Below are 19,283 nucleotides of genomic sequence, written 5' to 3'. Positions count from 1 at the left end.
TCTCTTACCCTTCAAAACAAAGAACAACATGTAAGCAAAGCCCACTCAAACTCCCTTTGCAGCATCAGAGACTGTTCTGTAAATATCTCCATCATACAGAAGAACATTAGCGCATTTATTCTTCCAGGAGCCATTTGTAGTGGGAGCTATTCACCCTACAGACAGTAAAAAAATAAAAAATTACAGAGAATGACATCATGACAGCACTATCTGAAGAGATTCAAGCCAAATTCAGAAACAGACACTTCTCCATCGAAGACAAGAATCATCCAAGCACTGTGTTGGAGCATGCCCTCGCTGCAGCGCCCGTGGATTGTATGGACACACCAAGGGCTATCGGCATCACCACATTTAGCATCGAGTTCAGCGCAGATCAGTAACGGAGTCATCGCCCAGGATCCAAGACAAAGGCAGGTCTGAAACCCACACCACAGCTGCTAGCCAGGCCCTAACCAACTAGATTCAAATCAGCTTTAACCCACCCAATAAGCTACAGTCAAGACAGCAGTTGCAGTGCTATGTACATTTAGTCAGGAGTATTTTGCTACACTATAACCATAAAACCCCTTCTCTCCTCCCCAGATTTGATGCTATGAACAGGAATTATTTAAAACCTTCCAGTATAAACACACAGATGATTAGCTGAGAGAGAAAAAAGTGACTGAGACTAGAGAAAGCAGGTATCTGATGTTAGAACAGACAGACAAGAAATCCACGTGTAAACTGAGAGCTGCTGAGATTTAAGATCTGCACGAGGTGCTACAACCTTCCATGGAGGTATTCGAAAAGCTTCATGAAATCAAAGCTCAGAAATACAGTAAAAGAAGCCAAGCGTTTTGCAAATATGCAGTTAATACTTAAGATTCCTGCTATCAAACAGCTTGGGAAAAAAAAAAAACCAAACAAACGAGCATCTTCTACACATGACCCTCTTCCAAAATCCTCATAAAATGGCTGGCCAAATAGCACCTCACCAAGTAGATCAGGTGACTTACCCCCCCCAAAAAAAACCCACCAAAGGCAAGTTGAACTTGTGGTCCCTGGATCCCTAATATGAAGGGGAGCTGTTCCAATCCCCAAAAATAAAATAATTTTTTAAAAAGGATGAAAGAGACAGACTAAAGGAAACCATCAATGTATAGGTAAATGATTTAAGAGCAGTCTTATCACCGAGCTCATCTATGTAACACCAAGATGTAAGTCATTTGGGGGAGAGGGAAGAAAAAAAAAAAAAAAAAAAAGACGGACGACTAGTATTTCATCATCTCCTACCACACAGAGACCAAAGGTGGCTGAGGGAGCAAATACCCCACCCCGAGCCAGAAAATATCTTGCACCTACTCATTATGTCAAAGATCACTCAATATCTGACCAGGATTACACAAAGCATCTGACAAACCAGCATTTTTTCAGAAAACTCTCCAAAGTGAAAGATTTGAAATGCAATATTGGAGATAGAGGCCTTCTGCTGAGGAAGAAGACATCGTTCGGGATTTTTTTTTTATTTTTTTTTATTCCAAAGACAGGGAAGGAAAAAAAAATCTCATTGACTGAATTAAATATTTAGAGCATTGGATCCGCTTTGCCAAGACGTAACTCCATTTTCAAAAAATGCTATATTTACACAGAAAACACCAGGGATTGAGACTCCTGCCCCCAAAAAAACGGAGGAGTTGAGATCAAATGAATCAGCAACTGTTTCTGGAGATGTGGCCGCTGGGTTTTGGTGGTTTGTTGCTTGTTGTTTGTTGTTTTTTTTTTTTAACCATAGCAGACCGACGCTCGATCTCTCCCTGTCACTGAGGGTGCAGCGACCACAAGGCAGCCTCTGCAAGGGGGAGGCAAACGCCCCGAGGCTGCCCCCCACCCCACGGAAAGCTGCGGGGGGGGGGGGTGGGTGGGTGGCGGCAGACCCCCGTTCCCCTCATAATGTGGGGTTACGGCACAGCGGGGCGCCCCACGGAGGGCGACAAGCAGGGGGGATTCCCTCAGGTGCGACCCCAGCCCCCATAAGGGTGGGTCCGCCGCGGCGAGGGGGGGTGGGGGTGGGAAGGGAGGAGCCCGCCCCGCCACCGCTGTGTGAGGGAGACCCGGACCGAGCCGGGCCGGGCGGTGACTCACCGCTCTGCTCGCCCAGGAACACCAGCTTGAATTTCCGCAGCGGGTTGCCGAAGTCCCCGCCCGCCGACATGATGGAGGAGCCTCCGCCGCCCCGCGCTCGCTCCGCTCCCCGCGGCGGGACCCGCAGCCGCTCTCACACTCTTCTTTCCGCCCCACCACTCCCCGGCGAAGGCAGGCGGCGGGCAGGGCTCTGAGGCCGGGCTCGCAACCCCGGCGAGGCGCAGCCGGCTGGGTGAGGTGCCGCCGCCGCTGCCGTTCCCCTCAGGGCCGGGCTCCTTCCCCCGCGCGCTCGGCGCCTCACACAGCGGCCGCCCGCCCCACGCACGCGCGCCGCCGCCCCGCCCCTCGCGGCACGTCGCGCTGTGTGCCCCTCGCCCCGCCCACTCTTTACGTCGGGCTAATCACGGCGGGAGGGGAGGGGGAAAGGTGGGAAGGAGGCGGGGCTTGGTGTCCTGCTGCTGAGCTGTGGATGCGATCACTCTGGAGCCTAACGATGGCTGCCTGGGTGGCCTGGGCGTTGGGGGGAAATCCTGCTCCCTGAAGCAGCCGAGCTGCAGAGTGTGTGTTTGTGTGGAAAGGCGGGGTGCACGGGCTCTGCCCGCAGCGTTGCTCAGCTCCCAAGGCACCCTCTGAGCTGCGAGGGTGCTCCCCACGCATCCCTTCCTACTGCAGCCACCCACACCGGACCGCCTCCCCCAGGCCACCATGCAAGGCCAGGCTGGGGCCACGCACCCACAGGCTGTGCCACCAACTCAGCTTCCAGAGGCCCCCTGACACACAGGGCTGGGGCAGATGGGGTACGGGCGCTTCCGAAAAGGATCTGGGCTGTGGGTGCTGCTATTTATTGCTGTCTGTCATCAGACGAAGCCTCTCCTTTGCACCCAGACATGGTCTCATCCGGACCCACAGGTCAAACTCTGCCTGGACTGATGGAGCTTTGCCCCTGGGTTTTTTCGGCATGGATTTGGCCAAGTTTGGCTGCTACAGGAGCTCATGCTCATTTCCCAGCCGCAGTTAAAAACCCTTTTCATCATGTTGTCTATACAGTCCTTGGCATCAGCGCTAATCAATGGTTGCAGGACGCTGTTTTGCGGATTGACTGGATACTAAGCAAAAATGAATTCCAAATCAAATACAAAAATAAATGCAGTTTATTATATTACAATATAATAAAGAAAACAGCATGCAATATGATTAAAAAAACAGTACTAGTTATTATGCACAATATGATAAAAGAGCAATAGCAGCGAAGCATCAAGACATTACTGCAAAGTGTTAGAGAGACTAAGAAAAGGATCACATCACCAATTTCCACCTTAACATCCCTTCAGCTGGGAGCCCTGTTGCAGCCAGTGCCAGGAATCTCTCAGTAACTGGGAAAATTCCTGCATGGTGCATCCACCTGTAGGTGAGGCTTCTTGCCCAGTCCCGGAGCTCGCCCACCTTTAATACTCAGTTACACACCTAGTGTATGTAAATAAAAAAAAATAGGCTAAGTGCAGGTGTGCACTATGTCATGGTTCGTGAGGTTCACACACGCCAGGGATGTTGGCCAGACACCTGAGCGTGGTGGAGTTACCGTCATGACATAGCCACACACGATGTTTTATTGTCTGGATGCTGCTGCTCTTATCTTGCTTGTTCAGGGAGCTCAAGACAAACACCACCTGCCCAGTACAGCTGTCCTTGAGTTCCCTGAACTCACTCTCCAAGTTAAGCGATCCCTAATTAAAGACAGACTTCTTCATAAGCAGTAATCAATTCAAGAAATTTTCACACAGATGCACCCAGCCCAGCTGAGCTCAAGGGAAGAACCAGCAGAGTTCTTAAGACCAAAAGCTTAATTCTAAACTGGTACGGATATTCCTTTAGAGGAGTATCTCTTGGGGACACTCCGGAATGTCCCCAGCAGTTCCCTCCCATCAGGGTGACATTTCCCGGGGAGGTCAGAGATTCCCACTCTCATCCTTTTGCAGTGGCTGGGGCTGTCGTTCGGAAATGGCTCAGTGCTCCCTCCCTGCCTAGCAGAGAGGTTAGAACCCCACTTGCAGGCTAGCCCTCCCTTTAGCTGTTTTCTGCCCTTTTCTCCCCATTTAGCTCAGTTTGCCTTCAAGCTTCAGGGCATGAAGAGGCTCCCAGCTGCATCCAGGATGCTTCTGTTTAAACCTTGGCTTCAGGACATCTCTTTTCCACATAGTCTTCCTCCCTCCATTGCCACGCTGGTGCAATCCCACACTGATCAGTACTCTCTTGCTCAAATTTGAAGGGAAAATGTGATTTTTCAGAAGCGCTCACCGCCCTGGGGCTTCCCGGGCCCTCAGTTGGTGCTGGCATTGCCTGCTGCTCCCAGGAATATCTCAACTGGAACAAGAATGTGCTCAATGACAGAGCCCTCCGCAGTCTGTGGCTCCTACCCCATGGTTGTATTCACGTTGATGTTGGTGCAAATCTCTTGCAATCCACTCAACAAGATCCAAATAATACTCCATGGGCTATTTTCCACCTGGAAATGGGTAGGTTTTCCACCATTTTCCCATCTGGGAGATTGTTCTAGAGCCTCTCTGCTCTGATGGTCAGAGAAATGGCATCCACCATTCATTTAGTTCATCTAAATGTAGCTGCTCAGTGAATTTTGTTCTCTTGTGCCCTCTCACACCTTCCTCTCCAAGGCCCAAGGGCTACATTTCCTCTGCTATGGGGACACCACACGCAAACTCTTGGTCTCCTCCTTGTAAAAGATCATGGGTTGAAACCAGTATTATTCCATCTCCACATGACCTGCTGTCCTGGATTTGTAAATGCTCCATGTAGCCGAAGGGGGCACAGGCTCTCAGCAAGGATTTGCTTACAGGTAGGTCATCCTCAGCCATGAACATCCTTCGTTTGGCATCTCCAGCCATGGTCTCCGTGCTCCGTCACTGCCTGCTGAATGAAAACACTCATTGAACCTTCCCACTTCAGGGATCTTGTTCTGGGATATGAGTTTTGCCTCTTAGCGATGCCTGCAATCCAGGTGCAGAATTCAACAGCATTTTGAAAACCAAATGGTCTACGCTTTCTATTTCTGCTCATTTCATTTGTACTCCCTCAACATGATTAACTGCTTCTCCAAGGTTTGGAGTTTTTTTTCCAGGTCTTGAACTGCCAATGAACTGAAAGAGAAAACATGTCTTTAATAAGGTAATTAAATTTAACTAAGTTTTAATAAAGATATGTGCAGGAGCTCGCATTCAGCCTTGCACCTGGCATTTGGGAGCATTTCCCCCTTGCTGTGGCATCGGTCCCACGGCTGCTCTCCCAACCATGGGGAAAGGGAATCCAGATTGGCAGAGACCTACTTAAATAATTTCACTATCATCTTATATACATATATTGTCCTTGTTGACATGTCATTCAGGGATCTTTCCCACCAATCCCAGGGAAAACAAGGGCTCTCTACCACGGAGAAGTCTTGACTGTTAGTAATAATTATTTTTGTCACAAAAGCTCTGCTCAGGCTCAGCATCTCTTCGTGCTGAGCAAAGGAAACACTCCTGCGTTTCCTGCCAAAGAGGTTTCAGCCCAAGGGACCGGCAGGGGATATGGATGAGGCTTTCAAGATAAAGCAATTCAGGGACCTGCCTCCGCTTACTGAAGCCAGGGGGGATCATCCTGCTGACTCCTGCGGGCCTTAGGCATGGTCCTAAAAAGCGCCGCAGAAGGTAAAAAAGGAGACACGCAGATCAAAGGTTTTCTTCTAAGCTATATTTAAACAGTTTTTGGTTTTTTAATTGGACAAGTCCAAAAAGCAGTGAAGACTTTCAGGTGCTGGATCTCAACTCTCCTAGGACAGCTTTGCTCCTCTGGACAGCACAATAGAGAGCGGATTGAGAAGGGGCAGGGGCCCTGCCACAACCTTATGCATAGGTCGCAAACCGCTCGAGTATCACCTCTGCCAGCACCTGTGTGCACCACACTGGGTCATTGACAGGGCACATCCAGCTACATGACAGGGAGAAATCTGCAGCAAAGCAGAAGATGGATGAAATAATCCCTCCAGCAAGGCCTGGGCCCCTCAGCAGCCGGGGGAGCCTTGAGACAGAAGAAGAGCTCCCTGGGTTTTTTTAGTGCAGTACAGAAAAGGGGTGGTTTGTGTTTCTACAGCTGAGGGGGAAAGAAATGCCTTTGCTTCTTTTTCTAAATGTCACAAAAAGGCAGGTTGTGCTCCCGCAAACAGGGATTCGGTTACCTGGCTGTGAAACGATTCATTAGTCAAAGAAAGGCACAGTAAGGACTGGTGCTGGGAGCTGAAGCCGAGGCACATTCATGTTGGAAATAAGGTCCACATTTTTAAGTGAGAGGGTGCTCAGCCGCCAGAACAGGCTGTCAAGAGCAGCACTATCTTTGTATCCAGGGAAAATCAAGAGCAGGAGCCTTTATGAGAAAGATGCTTTCATCGAAACAGGAGTGATCTGTTTCCATACAGCTGTAAGTCAGCGGAAATCTACAGGCTGCAATGCGCAGGAGACCAAATTACATGATTTAACAGTCCCTTTTGGCCTTAAAATGTATCCATCTATGATAGATGTCAGAGAAACTCAGGAGTGAAGAGAAAGACTTGTTTTTCACTGAGACATGTAGGACAATGACGGTCATTGGGAGGGGGATTCCTGCAATATGTGACTGCTGTACCCCAAACACAGTCTGGGGCAATGCTTCCTCCTCAGCCACATTTTTTGGGTGGCTGAAAGATTAAGCACACAGCATTTGAGGTCACAGAACAAGAGGTCATTCTGAGCACAACTTGCTCTTAATTGCGGTGCCCATCATGGCCTCCCGCCACAAATGCAGGCCCAGCCAGTCCCCTCCAGTCACAGACGCCTCTCCTCAAGCACAGCATTTCCTCCAGGGCTTCAAAGTTCACAGGCGCAGAAAGCCCACCTTTCCTGCAATGGGAGTGCTGGTCTTAAGCCGGATCAGACTCACACAGTGCTCCTTGCTCAAAGCACCCCAGAGTTATCAAACAAGCGTCATTGCCAGGGTGGCCCTGCCTGGGGCTTGCGAGGTGAGATCAAAGGGCAGTACAACATCCACTCCACATAAGCAGCTTTGTCGTGTCCGGGGAGTGCCACAAAAAGACAGCTCAGAGCTGAGAGCCCGTGTCTTTGCGAAACATGGCAAAGAGCAAAGGTGGTGCAGATACCCTCTGCTTCCCCCATGCACTGAGCGGGTGGAGGAGACAGCACGGGCCTGTGCACAGTACAGAGCCCGCCCAGGCTCTTCTGTCAGGCAAACCTTATCCTCTCATGGTCCTTCTCTCCTCTCCATGCACCAGATGGCAATGGTGATGAATGTCTGAGGTGTCAGGTGTGTGTCGGGAGCTCCAGGCACCCAGAAATGCAGGACAGGCCCTGGCAGGGTGGATCACGGAGCAGAATTAAATGCATGAGTCTAGTCTGCAGCAGAGTTGCCATGTCAATGAACCAGATGAACTGGAGAGAGAAAGTCCATCATGAGCACCGACAGCTCCAGCTAAAAGCAATTGAAGCAGCCATCAGTCAGCAGAGGTAGAAATCCTGGCTTGAAATCAAGTTGCCAGGCAGCTGCTGCCCAGGATGGACAGCTCTAAGACAGGGGCTCAGAAAAATGGGCAGGAGTATTTGCCACACAAGAAGGGGGAAACTGGGGCCAGGCAGGAGAGAAGAGAGTGGGGAAGAGCCTAGGAGAAATGAAGGTTTGTATTGGAGATGGCCTGGTGAAGATGAGGAGGGCTGAAGAGACAGGAAGGGGCATTTTGCAACAGCATGGGTTTTCCCAAGCCAGCTCCAGACTACCAGGTTTGGGGGGCACAGGGCCACACAGCACCCATCTCTTCCTACCCTGGTCTGCCAGGCAGACCTCCTTGCTCACCTCCTCTTCCACTGGGAAACACATGCTGCAATTCAGGGAGGTCTCTTGTCAGTCCATCCTTCCTACAGTCTTCCCACTTAACATTTAAGGAAATGCCTCCAGGCAGCAGCTGGGATCAAAGCAGTGGCAGTAAGGCAGGATCCACTCTGCCTTCAGAGGGAGCAGTCTGCTGCTGAAAGGGGTGTTTGTCTTTGCTTCCCCCTCAAGCAGAAAGTGTGTCTGCATGGGGCCCAAATACCTCATGCTGACACACTCCTTCATTTTTAAGGCCTGTGGCGGCCTGCCAGCATGGACACAGCCAACCCTGGCCCATTACACAGATGTTGTCTACAGGGTAAGGTCCAGCCCTGCCTCTGCAACTGCAAAAAAACCACCCCCTTTGCAGTGCCCGTGCCAGATGGCAGGGCCAAACCAGGCAGGTTTAGTACCAGACCGTCTGGCCCTGCTTCAGGCCTGCACGCCCAGGCCAGCCCCAGCTGCCCCCACACCCCTCAGGGCCTGTCTCCAGGCTGGAGCTGGGGCCCGCTGATTCCCCGCCTCGGTCCCACAGCCAACAGGGACAACATGAGCTGGCTGAGGATTCACCCTCCCCTGAAGCCCGCTCGGTCCTGGCTGCCCTCCGGGCGCCCTGCACCCCCACTCCCCCTCACAGCGCTCCCGCGCCGCGCTGACATGGCCGCGCAAGGCGGGGCTGCGCAGGCCACACTCAACATGGCCGCCGTGCCGTCACTCGATGGACGCGGCGAAAGACCAATCAGCGTGCGAGAAGCGGGCGGATGGGCGGGCCACAGCTAGCAGGATTGGCTGCGCCGCTCGTCCCCGCTGGGGGGGGGGGGCGCGGCGGGGACAAGGTGTCCGCCATTACCGGCCTGCCTGCCTCCTCCTTCCGCAGGAGGCCGGCGCCTGGCGGGCATCGGGAGTGGCGGAGTTGTTCAAATAACGTCACCCTCCCCGGGAGCCCCCAGTAGGCGGGACGTGGGGCGGGAGCTGTGGCGGCCGGGGCGGGGGAGCGTCGAGGCGCGGTGGGGCACGCTTGGAGCGGCGGACGCGGCTCCATCTGAGGCGCGGGGATGAGCGCGGCGCTGCCGAAGGTACCGGCGGTCCGTGACCGGCTGTGGGGGGACACCGGGCCCGGTACCGGGGGAAGAGGGGACAGGCCCGGCCCCGGAGGAGGAACAGGCCTGGCTGTGGGACTGGGGACCTGTGGGCCGGGCCCGGCCCTGGGACTGGGCGGGGGAGGGGAGTTGTGTCTCGGGGGGACACGGCCCTGGCCCTGAGTTAGTGCTCTGGGTCGCCTACCGTGGTGTACCTGGCCCAGAGACACCTCCCTACCCCTCCTCAGGCACCCAGGGATCACCCCAGCCACACAGGGTCCATTACAGCCCCCCCGCCTTGCCACAGCCCTCGGGGACCCTCGGGTCCCTGCGCCTGCCTGTCACTCTGGTCGCTCTTTGGGGACGGCGCTAATTATTTCCCGCAGCTGGCATGATGTAGCTCCTGCCTGCCAGGTCCTGGTGATAGCAAAGCGCTTTGCTTTGCGCTGCCTTGGTGATGGATGAGCTGAGTTTCCCTCCATTCATGTGGAGCTGGAACAAGCACGAGGGTTGTTCACATGACTCTTGCAACCTGAAGGCGGTGGAACCATGCGAGGGATGAACATGATGCGTAACTGCAGAGAGGAGAGCCTCCTACCCCAACTTGTCAGATCCTGAAGCAAAGCGAGGGGATGCATGAGAAAGTTACCACAGTCATCATCTTCCTTCTCCTTCATCCTTTTCTTCTGAGTTGTGGTGGTATTCTGGGGAGTGATAGTGGGTGGAGGCTGTGGAGAGGTTGGGAGGGTTACTAGTATGTTCACAGGGTCTCAGGTGTTGCTTCAGTTGGGTATATTCTGGGAAGCGTCAGTGAAAACTCCCTGAGTACCTGCCATACTTTGCATTTTGACCATGGTGGCTTATTGCAGGTGCTGTGCTTGAAGAAGGGAGTATTGCTAAAGCAGGTGTTTGTGCTCAGCAGGTGAGAGGTCTGAAATCAAACCCAGTAAGTAAACCACGGTATAAAGCATGAAAAATACTAGGTCACTTCTAGTGACAGTGTCAGAAAACATACGTGACAAAAAAAGTTCTTTTTGCCAAGGAAAACCTTTTAATTGCGGAGGGAAGACTTTCAGCTGGTGTCTGGGAGCTGGAAGGGCTGTAGGATGTGAAGAAGAGAAAGCTTTTTTGCTAATGGGATCTATCTGTGCCTGAGGGACTTGGGGTGTGAGCTTTTGTTCAAGGAGATTGGCCAGCTATGTTGTGTTTCCGCAGGTGGATGAAATCAGAGCTTTTAATGATTGTTTTGTTTCCTACAGAGCAGCAACACCCAGAGAAAGCCAACTGTGTGCTGCAGGTAAGGCCTCTTATTAATGTAATGCAAGGCAAAACTTCATTTACTGAAAGCGTTACACATTTGAGCATTTGTGTTTCCTTTTGATTTTTTTTTTTTAGCCAATTTTGGATTGGTTCATAACCTCAGCAGATGCTCTGCCAATTCCGTACCTTTTTAATAACCTTTTCTTCTGTTGCCCTGTTTTGGCTAAGTAGCTAGTACTAGTCATGGTGTTGTGCTGTAGAATGAAACCAGCCAGATGCTATTGACTGTATTACTGCCCAGGAACTGTCTTACAGCCCTGTGAGGTCCCGCTTCAACATTTATTGAGCTGGTGGAGTCTGCTGTCACAATTTAAAATAGAATTAGATTTTGATGTGGAGGCAAAGTGTAACCAAGTGGTTTAGATCCTTGGTATTCAGTTTCTCTTTGCTGTTCTGAGCTTTGTTTATTAAAACAAGGGTTATTGAGTTTGAACAGGACTGGATTTAAAATCTTAAATTTAATATTTAAGTGGGGCTCAGATCCATCGTAGTAACATCACTGCTGTCGCATAAGAGGAGACATGTAACATTTCATCACTGTCCTCACCATCCATTGGTGCTGATGAGTCTTTTTTTTTTTCTTTTTTTTTTTTTGTTTGCCTGAGAATTCACCTGGGAAATGAGTCACTCTTGATCTCTTCCTTCCTTATTTGCTGCTTGCCATAACCAACTGTGAACTTTAACAGTCTTTCTGTGATGCACAGGCTGCATGCATGGGGCAGAGACTGGCCGCAGCGTTAGCGTGCCTTTGCCTTCTGTCAAAGAACTGAGGACAAATTCTTGCCCTCAGTGTGGATTTGGGGCTCTCAAAGCACCCACTTACGTTTGCTAAGAGAAGGGCTGTTCAGCTGGAAACATGTTTGCTCTGCTTTGATTTTGAGGTGATGCACTCGTGATTTGCCACAGACACTACAGATCCCGTCCTACGCATGGCATTGGGAGGTTTAAATACCTGCTCCCAAAGGAGGTATGTATAGGAACTCCCCTACTGCTTGCTTTCAGCTGACCCATCTTTTTACAGTCTGCTTTAAGCATTGGTATTACTAATTCCATGGCTGATCGATCATTAAAAAGGAATAATGTAATAATTTACTGCTACTTCTCTTGGTGAAGAGTGTTATGTCACATGAATTACCCACTCACAACACTGCATAAATACTTTCTTTTGTCTGGTATGTTCTTGTTAAAGAGTAGTTTTGGGAGGGAGGAATGTCTTCCTAATGGTGAATTTAACACCCCAACTTCAAATCACTGCAGAATATTGTGAGCAGGTCTTATTTGCATTTAAACTTTTTACATTCCCTGAAATTTGGAAAAATGACAATTTTTGAGGAAGGAGGAAACAATAACTCATCTAGACAGCTGCCTTGAAGGCAGGAACTGAAATAAAAAGCAGTTTGTTTTTCTGCTCCTTTTTTCTTCTGGAAGGAATTAATCATGGTGTGCACGTATTTTCTGTGTGACTTCTGTGGTGCTGCCATCCAAGAACTGAACTGCTCAACTTGAGAACATCTGTTAAGATAATGTTATCCCAGTTTCGTAGTCAGGGAAAGTGAGCATAGACAGGCTGTGGTATGTTTGACATCGTTCAGTAAACCTTTGTCAGAAGAGAGTACCTCTAGTGTGGTCTCCTGTGTGGGCAAGAGTTAATGTTTTATATTTCTAGCTTTGTTCAAAACAGACATGCTTTCTATTTTTTTTTTTCTTTTTTTCTTTTTTTTTTAACTGCAGGCTCCAAAGAGGAGAAAGGACAGAGTGCAGATGAAAGAGATAAGTGTTGGGACTGAATATGAGTATGGAGATGTCAACATTCAGATGACTTCCTATGATATGTGTCTCGTGGAGCATTTCGCTCAATATGTACATAAACTCTGCAACCGACTCTCCATTCAAGTGAACGAAAGGTACGAGGAACACTGCTCTGTGTTTGTCATCTCTCTCTTGTAGATGATGATAACTTGCAGACAAGGGCACAATCTGATCTCTGATAGATTCCCACATGTAAATCCAAATCTTCTGTCGTCTTCCTTGTATTCTCTTTTTGTGTGTCAGTACAGTTTTGGATGCTTTATTTGTATAAGAAGACTGAGATGGAGTTTTTCAGGTGCTGACTGAACAGATCTCAAGGAAAAAATAGCTGTTACTTTTCATTCCTTTGAGAAAAAAGCTTAAGCCTGTGGGTGCTGAGCCTGGGAATGTAGGTTTAAGTATTGCTGACTTTGGCTGCTGTTTTTTCTTTATAGTGTTTCATCCAAGCTCTGTGCATATATTGTGCAGTAAGCTAGCGATACCGATTATACAAACTAGAATGACCTTGGGGAACCCCTAAACATTATGGGAGAGCTACCTGCTACTTAAGTTTAGTAGCAGAGGGTGCTTCAGTTGCACGCTAGATCTCTGAAGCAGGTGTACCCCTGAGAGCAGCTTTGCTGGTTTTAATGCAGCTGAGGAACGTGATACAGTTCCTTGGTATGTATGTAGTGCACCCAAGGAGCTGTAGTCACTGGGAAAAGCACTGTGTTGCTGTAAGGAATAAAAACGCTTTAAAAATTCAGAGAATCCTCACAGTCTTTAACTGTACCTCTGAGTATAAACGCTGGTTCCTGATCATGCCAATTAAAACTCTTGGGTTTTTTTATGTTCATGCACTTTGCTGAACTGTCAGCCATGGATCTGAAATTCTCTGTCCATCAATCAGTCGCTTGTAGTCTCTCCGTGATGTCTTCTGCACCAAATGGCACTAAAAATCGTGACATGTTGGTGACTGATGGGTGTTTGTTTTGAGAAGGATGCCTGGCGACACTTAAGAAATTATAATGGTGTCAGCAGTGACATGCTGGAGAGCATCCGCAGGGAAATCCCCCAGCCTGAGACTGTTGATAGCACTTTCAGCTTTATTACCTTGTATCATACTTGTGCCCCCTGGGATTGGACTTGGTGTGCAGAGCTCAGTATGTACAGAAAGAAACTGTTTGCCCTTTATGAGCAACAATTGTAGGGTAAAATGTGGGCGGTAAGCTGTAGCCTGTTGTTATTGGTGCTGTAGAAATGGAGATGGGGAGGCTGAGGTCTCTGAAGTAATGCTAACCAGAGAGCAGGATCTGATCCAGTGCTTGATTGTAGTCCTCTTAAATTCAGAGGTGAAAATAATATCTTCTGAGTGGTGCATTGCAGCAGTGTTTTTTAGCTTTGTTCCTGATGAACAGATTACAAAGCAAGTCAGAACTGTTGCTGTAAAGCTCCCCTTCAACTATAAAAAAAGTTAAAAATTCTCTTCTCAGGCTGGTGTTTGTAGCTGAAACATTTTTTTGCTGGCAGTTGTACTGCAGGCTTCTCCGTTATCTCTTTCCAGTAAAACACCCGCCTTCTGCCAGTGCTTGATTTGCAAGATAAGTTGTTTGCATAATTAATTTCTCATAAAAAGTTAATCTCTTTCCACATTCTCTGCTGCTGGAGGTGGATTCATTCCTGTAAAGTAGTGCAAATCTATCCTCCCTGTCGTAAGCGCTGACCTGTGGTTCCTGCAGCTACGCGATGCCCACCAAAACCAATGAAGTGCTGTTCTTGGAAGAGCGAGGTTCCAAAATGCAGCTGGATGCCGTCCTCACTACCCATCAGAGGGTTGTCCAGGTACGAGCTGGCATTTGCTGATAGCGCTGCAGCTCTTGTGCAGCACCTCCCATTGCAAGCTCTCCACACCCCTTAACAATTGGAATTAAGTCCCTTGAACAAATGAAAGGTGTAATTTGTGCATAAATTGAAACACAAAGAAGTCTAATGAGATGTCTTGCTAAAGGTTACTCGGAGAGTAGAAGCAGAGGAGGGGTTCACAGATTATGTGTTTCAGCCAGAAGATTTATTATTTATTTTATGCACAATACTTGGTATGTTTAAGGATGAGCAATTGCACAAACTTGATGAAACTTCAAAATATATTAGTATCAAGGCCAGCTTCAAAATTGTAAAACTGGTTGAGGTAAATAAATATTTCTCCTAAGTGAGTTTTTCCTGTTTTGTAACGTGTTCCCTTGCTATATGCTAAACCTCTGCTGCATTACGTTTTAAACCGAAAGGTAGAGTTTTTCTACTGGAGAGAGTTGACATGTGTTTAATGTTGGGGTTTGTAGGTTTGCGGTGGAAGCCTTTGTATTAGTCTTACCTAAACTAAGATCTTCCTGTATGGCTAAGTCTCTTTGCATGCAGGCAGGGACGGGAAGCACAGCGTTCATGGAGAAGAGCAGAAATGAGAGCTTTGGGCTGTGCTGTATGCAAGAGCCCATGTATGTATGCGCGTGAAGCAGAGAGTGCTTCTCTTAATGAAGTGGTTGAGTGCCACAGGCTCATACTGAAATGTACTCTCTTTCTGTGCTGTTACTACGAGTCCATTTTGTATGTGGTGTTCGGCTCCTGCAGCACTTTTATTTCTTCTTTTAGATCAGAGGGTTGAGTTCAACGTTTGCTCCGATACTCTTGGAAATCATTCAGAGCAGTCAGCCTGAAGGGGTCCATCTGTTAGTGAAAGAGGTATGTTGAATTTTACCAGTGGCTTTGCATTTAGGAAGCAGGTATGGCACATGACATGAATTTGCTTCGAAAATACAGACCTGGTCCTGAGGCTGCTGTCTGCTTTGGGCTTATGGATACCCAGGATCTCCCAGAACCAGGTCCTCACTTGGTCTGTGAAAAACCATTAACTCTAATTCTTGATGAGTGTTTCAATTTCCATCTAGCCTCCTATAATTAGTGCTGCAGAAGGTGCCTTCCCAGCCAATCCTATAGATCTGCAGGAGTTGGCAGGTGCAAGTTGCTTTCCTTTGCTGCTGCAGATTCCCTGTAATTCAAAGGGAACGCTTTCCTTCAACAGTGGTTTGCCGCCTCATATCTGGCAATCACCAGGAACTTAATGGAGCAGTTGGTAGCAAAGCTGAGACTGGAAACCCAAATGCTGTGCCCTGTTTTGATGGAATTTGCTCTGGCAGAGGTTCAGCTTTTTCTGCAGAAAGGCCCGACAATTTTCTTGGCATTGAGGACTTCAGGACAGAACTCCACTCACTGGTGAACCAGGCATAAGGAGATACTTAAACTTCTGTCATTTTACATTCAGACAAAACAGTCCCAGGAAGCCCTGTTTATTCAGGGACTAAAATATTTTTTTTTTTTTTGTGGCTGGCAAGAGAAAGCAGCACACTAAATTCAAACATGAAAACACAGTTGGCTTCTTAGTGGCCTTTGAAGAATGTTTAGTGATCTCCAGCTCTGCAAAACCAGAAGGAATATGGGAGAAGGTCTCTTGAGTCCAGTAATCTTCTCTGCTTTGGTCACAGTCCCATCTCTGCCTTAGGGCTGCCATTTCTTCTCTTTTAATCTTAGCTGACGGCTTTGTCTCTGGAGGGAGAGCTGTGATATTGTGACATTGTACCATTTGCAAAGTCATTGCAGTCTGACGTGTGAAGCCCAGAGGAGAGACCCAAGCTGGCTTCATACAACTGGCAGTGCAGAAGAGAGATTAAAGCTTGGGGATGCTCCAGCGACATTCTGGAGAGAGTGGCAGGTCTCTCTTAAGAAAGTAGATGCTATGGTGATAGGCAGTGGCAGAGTTGGAGGCATCCAGTTGACTTCTTGAGCACAATGCCATTGCTAACTTTTCCCAAAGCAGTTAGCCGGGTGAGGAGGAGCCTGCAAGGCTGAATTTCAGAGCAGCCCAGGTGTGTGCGTGGCTGCCGTGCTCACTTGCTGCCAGAAGCATTCTGCCCTTTGCGCTTTACCCCCAGAAGCTGCGCCTGTTGGAGGCTGGATGTAAGAAAGGATCAGCTCTGCCACCAGCCTCCAGGTTGAGCTGCGCATGAGATCCAGCCTGCAGTGACTTTCCATCGCAGATTCCTGCTCTCTGGGTTCAGTGGACATACAAGTTTTTTCCTTTTTCCACTCTTAAGTGATTCTCTTTGGGAAAGGGTTTGTCACCTTTGATTTCAAGAAGTACTCAAGAGGTGATTCTGATTTGCTTGTTTGTGGGGTTTTTTTCCTCCCTTCACAGCACACAGAAGCTGACTTCAAGAGCCGATTAAAGTCTCGACCAGAACTTGAAGAGCTGCTAGCACAGATGAACTGAGATGAGGAAGAGCACCTCAACCGTCTGAGAGCTGCTCCTGGGAAGGCAAAGCTGCTCCTGGAAAGGCAAAGCTTCTCCATGGCTGCTCAAGCCTCCAGAAGGCAACTTCATGAGCGCTGATAACTACTGATAACTTGGTGAATTGGAAGAAATTTCCACTGAATAAAGATAAATACATGTGTTCATCTGGACTGATTTGTACTCTTAGTGAAGGGTGCTGCAATGAAATGGGTTACTTTTCTTCAGTTCTTTTTCTTCCTGCCTGTTTGCTTTTGGTGTGTGAGAATTTCTGCAAGTTTCAATCTGCAGAAATCCCTGCAAGTTAATAATAATGGTGTACTGGCAGCTCTCCCAGATGCTACTGATGTGGAAGTGACTGTCCTGCTCCTTTCTTCAGCTGAAGACTTGGAGCAATGCATTGTTCTCTTAGAGCTGCTGAAATCGGAGCTTTGCCAACACAAATGGAGCCTCAGAGCTGGGGGAGGGCTGGGGCTGATTGTCCCTGAGCAGCTGAACAACTGCTGCTTAACATAAAAAAAGCCTGAGAGGGAAGAGGTAGGAATTAGAGCAGTGTCAGGCAGCGTATGCAGAATTTCTCCTTAAGTTCTAGTTTCCCCTTCAAACCATAAAGGATAAACTTTCCCTTGAATCCCTGAGGTCAGTCTACTTTTTACAACAGCCATTTGGAAAGGAAGAAATGACTTGTGTCTTGAAAGGCCAAATCTCAGAAGCAAAAAGCAGTTTGGGGAATTGCCCAGGATGGTGCCAACTGCTTTTCCTAGGACTGCCATGTTTATTGCCACCCTACAAAACCCAGAGTCCCCAGGAACCACATGGCTTTTGGGTGCACGTATGGGTGCCAGGTCAAATGGGTTGCAGCACCTGGGTGTTTGATTCAATCCTTGTTCTTTCGAATTCTGAGAGGCAGCTGGTTTTATTTAGGCTGGAGCCAGGTGACTCCTGATCATGCCATCCTGTTAGGAAGTACATTACAACCAAATCTGAGCCCTGGTTTGATGGATGCCAAGAGGAGGTTCTTTTCCTGCCCCAAAACTGGTTTGTTTGGGGTTTTTTCCCCCCCTTCTTCTTAAGGAGCAGCCCTTTAAAAAACCAAAAAATACCTCACTAATTAGCACTCTTCCCTAAATGAGGGCTGCAACCCCAGATGTTACTTGTGGTCCTGTGCCAGTGGTGATTTTCGGCCAGAACCCAGCTTCCTCGGAAACAGCCTGGAAATTTCCCCTTGGCAAAAGCCAGGGCGCCCTTGTCTTCCCAGCCTACAAAACCCAATTTTGTTTTCTTTTTCATAGCTTATTTGCTAGGACATGGTGTTTAGAGGAGCATCCCACTCTGTAAGATTCCCTTTTCCCCCCCATCCCTAATGCTCCTGGGGCTTCCCAGGAGATACATCCCTCCCAAAATCCTGTCCCATGGGAGACAGGGTTATCACTGCTGGGGGAAACCTCTGGATAGCGCAGGGAAGGACACGGAGTAGAAATCTATGGGAGGGTTGTTGACCTAGCCTGGGTGCCATGAACCCTCCCAGTTTGGGCTGGAAATCCCCATCTCACCCCTCTGAGCTTCCAGTTATCCCCAGCAGCAATGGATGGAGACGAGCACTCTGGCCAGGATGATGAATGCCACCAGATTTAATTTCCCAACAACAGAACACAGATTTACCGGCACACCCACCCGCTTGAATAAAAAGTAATATTAAAAAAGGGTCAAATGATGCAGCCACCCCTGGGGTGCTGAGCGTGGGCTGGCCTGTGGTGCTGGGAGCGGGTGACTGTCACTCCCCGGTGGGTGACGGTTGGGCTGGGTGCAGGCTGGGTGCCCGGTGCAGCTCCTCGGCACGTTGCCGCCGGGCCATGCAGTCACCGAAAGCGCGGACCTGGGGCTGGCAGTGTCGCCAGTCCTGCCGCGCCGCCATGCACTCCTGCAGCTCCCGGTGCTGCGCCATGCAGCCTGTCCGTGAGATCATGGCGTCCACCGGGTCCTCGGCCTCCTCGGCCTCCTCCAGCGGCTGGTGGCTCCTGGCATGGCCCGGCCTCGCCATGGCCTCGCTGGGCTGCAGGGGGTGGCCAGTGGCGGGTGCCTTCCCCTGAAGAGACCTGCATGGGACACAGCACCCTTTCCGGGGGGGCACCCCCCTCCCACACCCTATGGGGGGTCCACCAACCTCCATGCACCCACAGGTGGAGCTCAGCACCCCCTATTCAGCCCCCATGCCTCCATGGGTGCCCAGCACCCTCCCCTACCCATAGCTGTCCATCCCCTCCGTGGGTGCTCAGAGCACTTCCCCCGTGCACCCTACCCCCACCCGTGGGTGCCCAGCGGTTCCCCCGTGCACCCTACCCCACCCACGGGTGCCCAGCACCATACCTAACCCACACCTGCCCATCCCCACCCACGGGTACCCACACCCGCCCCCCCCATCTCACCCCCACCCATGGGTGCCCAGCATCCCCCCCAGCTGCTGCCCACCGCCTCACTGGTGCCCAAAATTCCCCACGCCCTCCTAGTGAGCGCCTGGCACCCTCCATGCCCCTCCCACAGGCACTCAGCGCCTCCCCCACGCACTCCCCCAGCGCCCTCCACACCACCCCCAGCCCCCCCGTACCAGCCTAGCAGAGCAGAGCGGCCCCTTTAAGGATGGTGCCGGGGCGGTTACTGCCGGGGCGGGGCGCGGTGGCGGGAGCGCTCGCTCATTGGAGGGCGCTTTCTCCCTCTTCTTCCGCTTCCGTCCC

The 19,283-nt window shown here is 49.9% G+C and overlaps 3 protein-coding genes and 1 long non-coding RNA gene across 7 annotated transcripts in view; 1 reads left to right on the top strand and 3 right to left on the bottom strand.

Annotated features, from left to right (window-relative positions):
- RAB6A (RAB6A, member RAS oncogene family) overlaps window positions 1-2,457 on the bottom strand; it is a 66,884-nt gene extending 64,427 nt beyond the window's left edge. The window contains exon 1 of one of the 2 annotated variants that reach the window (XM_055701580.1): window positions 2,122-2,457. In XM_055701580.1, the coding sequence (XP_055557555.1) occupies window positions 2,122-2,191 (70 nt within the window). In that variant the 5' untranslated portion in view covers window positions 2,192-2,457. The remainder of the gene's footprint in view (window positions 1-2,121) is intronic. The other variant, XM_055701579.1, reaches the window with a different exon arrangement.
- A 792-nt stretch (window positions 2,458-3,249) lies between these two features.
- Window positions 3,250-8,676, bottom strand: LOC129735448 (uncharacterized). The gene is made up of 2 exons (XR_008731101.1): window positions 8,011-8,676; window positions 3,250-5,273 (listed from the first exon to the last, which is right to left on the bottom strand). It is a non-coding gene; the product is annotated as an uncharacterized LOC129735448 (long non-coding RNA).
- A 164-nt stretch (window positions 8,677-8,840) lies between these two features.
- On the top strand, window positions 8,841-16,718 carry MRPL48 (mitochondrial ribosomal protein L48). The gene is made up of 8 exons (XM_055702757.1): window positions 8,841-9,101; window positions 9,974-10,026; window positions 10,364-10,401; window positions 11,306-11,391; window positions 12,156-12,328; window positions 13,952-14,054; window positions 14,859-14,948; window positions 16,459-16,718. The coding sequence occupies exons 1-8, from the start codon at window positions 9,081-9,083 to the stop codon at window positions 16,531-16,533; spliced, it is 639 nt and encodes a 212-aa protein (XP_055558732.1). The 5' UTR covers window positions 8,841-9,080; the 3' UTR covers window positions 16,534-16,718.
- A 1,441-nt stretch (window positions 16,719-18,159) lies between these two features.
- LOC102053726 (cytochrome c oxidase assembly factor 4 homolog, mitochondrial) lies at window positions 18,160-19,255 on the bottom strand. Of its 3 annotated transcripts, none has more exons than XM_055702201.1 (2): window positions 19,157-19,255; window positions 18,160-18,637 (listed from the first exon to the last, which is right to left on the bottom strand). In XM_055702201.1, exon 2 carries the CDS (start codon window positions 18,590-18,592, stop codon window positions 18,326-18,328), a length of 267 nt encoding a protein of 88 aa, XP_055558176.1. In that variant the 5' UTR covers window positions 18,593-18,637; window positions 19,157-19,255; the 3' UTR covers window positions 18,160-18,325. The 3 variants fall into 3 exon arrangements, with proteins under 3 accessions (XP_055558176.1, XP_055558175.1, XP_055558174.1); XM_055702200.1 differs by having other exon boundaries at window positions 18,160-18,647; window positions 19,157-19,253; XM_055702199.1 differs by lacking the exon at window positions 19,157-19,255 and adding an exon at window positions 19,021-19,116 and having other exon boundaries at window positions 18,160-18,647.
- Window positions 19,256-19,283: the final 28 nt, after the last annotated feature.

Source organism: Falco cherrug, chromosome 2 (genome assembly GCF_023634085.1).
Source record: "Falco cherrug isolate bFalChe1 chromosome 2, bFalChe1.pri, whole genome shotgun sequence".
Classification (NCBI taxonomy): Eukaryota; Metazoa; Chordata; class Aves; order Falconiformes; family Falconidae; genus Falco; species Falco cherrug.
The sequence above is the reverse complement of the archived record's forward strand: the minus strand, read 5'-3'. Positions and strand labels throughout refer to the sequence as shown.

Bases quoted from the DNA above. Each gene is read 5' to 3' on its own strand.
- MRPL48 (XM_055702757.1), top strand. From the start codon at position 9,081: ATGAGCGCGGCGCTGCCGAAG. The intron at 10,027-10,363 runs GTGAGAGGTCTG...TGTTTCCTACAG, and splicing joins CAGGTGTTTGTGCTCAGCAG to AGCAGCAACACCCAGAGAAA. The intron at 11,392-12,155 runs GTATGTATAGGA...TTTTAACTGCAG, and splicing joins AATACCTGCTCCCAAAGGAG to GCTCCAAAGAGGAGAAAGGA.
- LOC102053726 (XM_055702199.1), bottom strand. From the start codon at position 19,079: ATGGAGGGTGCCAGGCGCTCACTAGGAGGGCGTGGGGAATTTTGGGCA. The intron at 18,648-19,020 runs GTGGGCAGCAGC...TGTCCCATGCAG, and splicing joins TTTTGGGCACCAGTGAGGCG to GTCTCTTCAGGGGAAGGCAC.